The 7,445-nt window shown below is 39.5% G+C and overlaps 1 protein-coding gene across 1 annotated transcript in view; it reads right to left on the bottom strand.

Moving 5' to 3' along the window:
• Nucleotides 1–1,290: 1,290 nt before the first annotated feature.
• gad1a (glutamate decarboxylase 1a) overlaps nt 1,291–7,445 on the bottom strand; it is a 15,886-nt gene continuing 9,731 nt past the window's right edge. The window contains exons 7-17 of the mRNA XM_008399564.2: nt 6,899–7,011; nt 6,609–6,724; nt 6,425–6,504; nt 6,297–6,351; nt 5,839–5,955; nt 5,654–5,718; nt 5,127–5,205; nt 4,876–5,025; nt 4,679–4,786; nt 4,419–4,508; nt 1,291–3,971 (exon numbers count right to left, since the gene is read on the bottom strand). Coding sequence (XP_008397786.1) covers nt 3,798–3,971; nt 4,419–4,508; nt 4,679–4,786; nt 4,876–5,025; nt 5,127–5,205; nt 5,654–5,718; nt 5,839–5,955; nt 6,297–6,351; nt 6,425–6,504; nt 6,609–6,724; nt 6,899–7,011 — 1,147 coding nt within the window. The 3' untranslated portion in view covers nt 1,291–3,797. The remainder of the gene's footprint in view (nt 3,972–4,418; nt 4,509–4,678; nt 4,787–4,875; nt 5,026–5,126; nt 5,206–5,653; nt 5,719–5,838; nt 5,956–6,296; nt 6,352–6,424; nt 6,505–6,608; nt 6,725–6,898; nt 7,012–7,445) is intronic.

Here is a 7,445-nt window from a genome sequence, read left to right as displayed (position 1 = left end):
CTTTTTGTGAGTGTGTCGAGATAAAACACAGCGAGGCAGATCCTTGAAATAGGCTCTGCGGGAGTTTTGGGGGGGTAAATGTTAAGAGATCACAGTCGAATGCATTTTATGACAAAAAAAATGTGAGGAAAGGGAGAAACGAGGAGAATGGCTGTGGGGGCTCATGAAATTTCAGATGGAAGATTATCAATCACTTAAAAAAGTCTCTTAGGGGTGATTAATCTGACTAATGGTGCTAACAGGACTGAGAGGAGGTTCTGGAAAGAAAAAAAAAAGAAAAAAAAAACGGACCCAAAAATGTTTAAATGAAGAACTCAAACTTTTATGCAACCCAAAGATTTGATGCTGTAGATGAAATAATATTTTCAACATGTTAAGGTTAACATGCACAGCCTTTATTTTGCAATGATAATATTTGAATAATACGTTGCAAAACCTGCCATTTCAGCAAACGACGACAGCAGACGTGAAATGAACAGTGCAAGCTGCAGCTGCTTGCTGTTCCATCTCGCAGCTGAAAGGTCCTGGATTCAAATCACGGTTTGGGATCTTTCTGCATTTTCTCCACTCACATGCATGAGCTCTACTAGGGTGCTCCAGCTTCTATCCACAGGTCAAATCCTTAGCTGATGAACTGGTCCTTGGAAGTGAGCATCCTGTGATAGGCTGGTGAGCCATCTGAGCTGCATCTTCCTCAAAGAAAAACTCACTGTATAATTAGCCAAGTCCATGCATTCACCATCATTCCAGATAGCACCTGATCGAAGACGCATGAAGCTCAAACGGCTTGGTAAGCTCAAACGGTGAGTTCAGACTGCATGCGGTCTGCTGCACTGGCTAACCGTGGCACTATTTAAGGCGATGCAAGCAGAATAATGCAACACATTCTCACTCCCGACTCATCATATATTGTGTTGAATAATGTGTTTACTCATTTTACAAGAGGAAAATATGCACAGAAACAAACCGGATGGAAGAATACAAACAGCACGGTTTGAGAAGGATCCAAAAATATCTAATATAAAAAAATTCTTGTCTTCTATAATATGGACTAATTGCACCGTTATTTTGCCTGCTGTGATGTCAGCTACCATAATATACACAAAGCAGAATCAACAGTTCTCCATGGCACTTTTTGAAAACTTTACATTTTGTGAAATTCTTCATCCTCATCCTATTCTCCCATACTTCATTGCCCAGCTGTGCTCTTACTGTCACAGTGCATTTGTGGTTACATTTTTTTATTTTTTCCCCATCGGATCCTTGAGTCTTTCAAAGAAACCACAGATACCTGTGCCTGCAGATGATCTACAGCTCATGTCTTTATTAGTTTTGTGAATACAGTAGTTATTTAGTCATGTTAAAGTGCCCACATTAAGTACTACAAGGGAAATTTCATCCCCACAAAAATCAGGAATGTACAGGTGTTTACTCAGTCGTAGTACAGTAGCAAATACATTACTTGGTTTCAAGCAAAAATGCTTAATGATAAACAACCGCAGAGTTTTTTTTTTTTAAAACATAAAATTATGCCTACAGAAAGCACGTACTCATCATAATTTTGCATATTATAGTTATACTCCACTTCACATTATATAGTACAGACAATCATGTGTCTCTAAATTTAAAGCTGCCCCGTTAACATGATTTGGTAATGTGCTTTTTGTCAGCAGCGGCCGGACTGCCGGAGAACCTCGATGACATTCAGTCAGTGAATCACAGCGACTCTGCCATGGTTCCACGTTTGCACTAAAGTCAAAGTTAAATCCGTTTCCGTGACAATATTCATGACTGCAACCCAGACCTTCTTTGGTTCACAAACACACCAGCACATGTTTCACAGCAGAGTTTTTTCAAACAAAGGATACTATTCACAATAAAAGTCTCTCTATATAAATCAAATAATCTGTCACACAGTATACTGAATGTTTGATTTACATATAGAAATGGTTCGTTGTGATTCTAGGACATATTTGGCACAGAGGCAATGAAACACAATCTACACAAAAGTCACTGCAGTCGGTTGCAGCAGCTGCTATGACGTCCCAACTGGCTCGATAAATACAACACAGATCATAACTATTACATGTTTTACATTTCTGTTATTTATGCTTTTGTCTATGTTGTGAAGATCTGTTATCATTTTACCTACTATGTCTGAAAATATATTGGAATATTGTATTTTTAACACAGATAAAACATTGAGGGACATTCTTTGTGGCTGCTTTACAGTCACAAGGGGAGGGAGGCAACTTATTTTTAATGTAAGCACTTTTTGAATAAATAGTCGTTTACAGTATTTCTCAGTATAATTCACTTGCTAAACATATCCACATCTGAATGCTAATGAATTGAACTTTTCTCAGCATTTCCATTCTAAAAAAATTGGTAGTATACAGTATATGAGATGTTGAAAGAGGTCCTTTCATCATGGCATCTGTGCATGTTTTTGGTAATTTTATTACTTCATCGTACATTATTTGAAAAAAAAATTAAAATTTTTGTTTTGAACACAAAAAAAATAATTATTTATTTTTTCAAGATTCACATTCTAAAACGCTCCACACCTCATTTGGGGCCTGCAAAGTATATGCTTTAAAATATATATAGAAAAAAATGGAACAATAAGAAAAAGGAAAATAATCACTTATGGGGGAAACAATTTCACAGGACTGTATGTGATAGTTCTGTATGAAACAGCGCCCCCTACAGTTACAATAGAAGCTTGTGCCTGTCTCAGATTGCTAAAAACAGGGTAATATTTTTAGCGCTCAGTACTGGTTTCTGATGAAAACGCACAAACGCAGGTGGCTATGAACCTCCAGCATTGAACCAGTATCCTCAACAACACCAGCGTTGAGGGGCACTCACTCATTTTATCAGCACAAAATGGTTAAATGTTGCTTTTCTATCTGCCTGCAGTAGCAAGCTGTGCTGTGCCAATACTAACTTTTACATCAACAAGAACAGAGAGAAATTCTGCTCTTAACGCCTGTCCCCCTCTATAGCAACACTACTGCAAATAATACTTTTATTAGAATCCTCAGTTATGAAAACTTACGATGTTCCTTGCTTATGTAAAATTAAGTTGATTAATCCATTAAAATGTTGTTCCTGACCTGAAATTCCCCAGAAATCCAGAGAAAATGCTAGATGTGCAGTTTTTAGCTGTTCAAACGATTACAACCAGACTTTTACCATTGATGCTGCTCTATAAAAAGAGTGAGATTATTGCTTCCAAATCTTTAAAACATCATCTTTTGTGTACTTGCTCTCATTTTAATGGATTCCTTTCTTTCTGTTTAGATTTTAAATCTTGTCTTAGATTTCTTGTCAATGATTTTCTTACCAAAAATTACAGCAAAGGATTAGATCTCCAGATTTTTATTCCTTTTTAGTCTTATCTTAACCTCATATCTTAAAATCATTTAATGTGCTATGTGTGTTACTGAATGTTCTTTTTCTAACAATGTTTCATTTTCTTTGTAAACAGAAAATGACCCCATTTCAATTTATTCACCTTATTGTGGTTTATTCCCACTTTGCATAATAGACGAGAATGCCACTGTGCTTTGTTTTGTTTTTTTGTTTTTTTTTTGTCAGATGTGCAAATGTTTTCAATAGATACATCAACGTAGCTAAAGACAAAACTGACAGAAACACACTGGGTACACTATTGTTAATTGTGCATTGCCAGAAAATACTGGTAGGCAAAAAAAATGTTACTCTGTTGAAAAGACAAAGGGAACATAAAGCAGCACTCRTTAATGTTGGAGAACACAATCTGCAGTAGACTCTCACAGTTCATGGCCCAGTCGCTCGATCTCCTCAACCAGGAAGTCGATGTCTGACCTGGTGGCTGCAGGGTTGGAGATGACCATGCGAAAGAAGTTGACTTTGTCTCCCTGTGGTTGGTAACTCACCATGGTGGTACCCGACTCCATCATCAGGGCCTTGATCTTGGGAGCCACCTGATGCAGATATTGTGCAGTTAGAAATCTGCTCTGCACAGTGCCTTCTGGAGGAATTTAAAAACCAAAACAAGTTCCCTATCGTGCATATTGCAGAAACAAGGTATTTTGTTTTGAAGCATCATGGAGTAGAAATGTGCCGCAAAAAGATCCGAAGTATTGACACAGGGGGAGTAAATACGAATGCATTTCAAGATTTTCTGGTCATGTTGTGCTGAAACAGTTAAAAATAATATATTCTTTTCTTTCTGCTTCACAGTACTAAAATCTGTGATAGTAATGTGATTAAATGTGACAGGTACAAGACTGTGCATTCTTTTGCATGGCACTGTAAACCATTATGCCTGTTTTTCCCCCCCTTTGCTACCTGTGTGTCTTTACGAATGAGCCACATGTGAGGAGAGAAGTTTGAAAAGAGACTTAATTTGCAGATTAATGAGCCATTACCTTGTGCAGTCTCTCGCGCTTCTCTTTCCCATCAGGCATGCCACGAAGGCTCGGAGGAATGTACCAGAAGCAGACATTAGTGTGCTGCGGCTGATAAGAGAAAACAACATTTGGAACGGGTGCAGCTTGTTACTGTGTCAGCAAAGTAAAATGATCTAATCAGTGCTGAAACCGGGGTAAGTTATGAATATTGCCTCATTATTTCGCAGGTTGACAACGCTCTTGTGGAAAGAGACGCATGAAAAACGCTTGGATCTTACCTCTGACTTGAACACCATCTCAAATCCCTCTYTGTTTTTTATTTTGTCGTAGAGGTACGCCGACAGATCCAAGCACTTGTCTATATGCTGCTCAAATCCTACTGTTCCCTTTTTTTGTGGATAAAAAAAAATGAAATTACAGTCAGTTCTTTAACATGTCAGAGTCTGACAGTGAGCTGAATCAGATAATTGCTCACCTTTGCCTTCCACATGAGCCAGAACTTAAAGATATCAACATGGCGTCCGCACTGAATGGCCTTATCCCCCGTGTCGTAGGTGACGTCGTACTGCTTGTCTGGCTGGAACAGGTAGCCCGCGCACATAGAGTTGCAGCCTTGTAAAAGTCCCTGCAGTGGGAACAACAATGAGGATGAGGGATAAACAGGAGGAAAGAGTGCTGTGTTCAACTTCACTGATCACTGTATCTTCACCGATGACACAGACGTACCCTCTCTCTGACCAGAATGGCAGAGCACTGCAGTGGCACTCCCATCATCTTGTGAGGGTTCCAGGTGACTGAGTTCGCCCTGCACACATATGGAAACGGTAAACACATCTCTGTGAGGGCTCGAGTGTGCCTAGTCTGCAAAGACAAGCAGCAAACTGAAAACATATAAATATGTAATTTCAGCCAGAGTGACTAATGGTATACTTGTCAAATGAAGAGGAAGAACCTGCAGTGTTGGGAATCACAAGGGGCGTTTCGAGATTGAATCCTGATTTTGATCTTTGCATGATAAGATATTTGGGGTTCCCTCAGTTTAGTAGCATATTCATCATACTTAAAAACAACCACAAAAAAAACCATTACTTTATGTACTTTTTAAAAATATTTCTTGGTGCAATGAACTAGTGACATGTCATGGGTATACTAGGCAGATTTTTCAGTCAGTTCAGTTTTTTTTTTTTAAGACCTCAAACACAATCCTTTTTTTGTACTGAACATGCTGTTCCCTAAGCAGGATATTTTTTTACCTTTCTACTCCATTCAGTTTGTGTCTGTGTCTCCTGGACATCAGCAAGCCTCCTCCCCATGCACCCTGCACAGCACAACATGCTGCACTGTAATAACACTGGAAACACTGGATACAAGTTGTACAACGGATGACAGACTTGTAGTCTTTAGTTAGTCGAAAGGTAGAAATGATGTATTCCCTTACATCTACATGGAGCCATATGTTGTACTTCTCACAGATGTCTGCGATCTCATTGATGGGGTCAAAGGCTCCGTAGACAGTGGTGCCGGCAGTGGCGTTCACAAACATTGGAACGTACCCCTGAAAAGCAGAAGAAAGCGGAGGACTCGGTGTAACAAGATTTTTTTGCTCCATGTTATTACTTATATATCAAAGAGATGGGCAGAGAAGAAAATTCTCTGTTAATGCTTCCCTCTTTTGGTACTCTACTTTCATTTCTTATACAGAAATTACTTCCTGGAGAGAAATTTTAAGGCTGCAGCGTCATAATGTGAAGTGACAGCAGCAGTGGTCGCATTAAAGTAGCCTGTCTTGCTCCGGCACACGAAGCTGAAGCTCATATGAGTGTTTCTGATTACGGGAAGTACTGGAAGGAGGGAAAAAAGCTGATTGGTGAGATGTTGTCAGAGGTCTATTTTTACCTTTTGCATGACCTCCATTACTTTTGCCTCCAGATCAGCAGGAATGACTCTCCCTCTGTAAGTAAAACCAGCATCAGTATTCCATATATTATAAAAATTTGCTAAACTATACGAAACACAAAGCAAACCTCTCATCTGTCTTTAATAGGATAAGGTTCTCTGTTCCAAAGCCCAGAGCTGCACTTGCTTTCTTGATGGAATAGTGGCTCTGCAGGAACAAAAACRCCATCAGATGAACGGATCCAGCTTATTGTAAGCTTAGGTTAGCATGTTTAAATTGCTGAGATGACCAGGGAGGAGTGTTGAACTAACATGCTCAGAAGTGAAGAGCACCAGTCGGGGTGCAGCTGCCATGCCTTTGGTCTTGACTTCAGGGAAGGACTTGTATCTGGCAATCATCACGCTGTACATGTTGGAGATAGCGCCACCTATCGAGACCAAAAGAGCGCAAATTTTCAGCTATTTAATATGAACCGAGACAAAACGGCCGTATACATGGGTACATTGACAAATGCTGTAATAACAAGCAGCACAATGGACTGAATTTTGCTTTGTTTTGTCAAGATTTGAGTTCTTTTTAAGCTCTTTGGTTGTCCTTTTACCTGGAGAAAATATTCCGTCTCCCTCTCCGTTTGGCCAGCCAACTATCTCTCTCATCTTCTTGAGCGTCAGCTGCTCCATCAGCACAAAAACCGGGGCGATCTCATAAGTGAACCTAAAGCAGACAAAATGGTCACATTTACTTGTGATTAAAAAAAAACCCAACCCAGAATTTCCCTGCATAACACACAGCTCTGTTTTAGGTTTCAAATGGACACTGACTGCCAGAGGTCACCGGATCAGTGCTGAGTTCCTGAATGAAGCTTTCCTGAAATGCTCATGGCTGAGACCATTTTCTGAGGAAACTGGTACTGAAATGGCGCTCCAGCTGTAAAACAGCAAATGAGAAGGCCCTGCAGGAGATAGCGATGCGACCTGGGAAGTTTAAGTTGTCGCTATCATTTATCAGGACCCGTTTCAGATCTGCCACTCTGAACTGATTATTGAAAGAATTGTCAAATATTTTAGTAATCGATTGATTGATAGACTAAAAAAAGGTAATTTGCTGAAAAAAATAACATATTCAGAGAAATAATTTGACAAAAACTG

The sequence above is a fragment of the Poecilia reticulata genome, linkage group LG2 (genome assembly GCF_000633615.1).
Source record: "Poecilia reticulata strain Guanapo linkage group LG2, Guppy_female_1.0+MT, whole genome shotgun sequence".
In the NCBI taxonomy this organism is placed as follows: domain Eukaryota; kingdom Metazoa; phylum Chordata; class Actinopteri; order Cyprinodontiformes; family Poeciliidae; genus Poecilia; species Poecilia reticulata.
The sequence above is the reverse complement of the archived record's forward strand: the minus strand, read 5'-3'. Positions and strand labels throughout refer to the sequence as shown.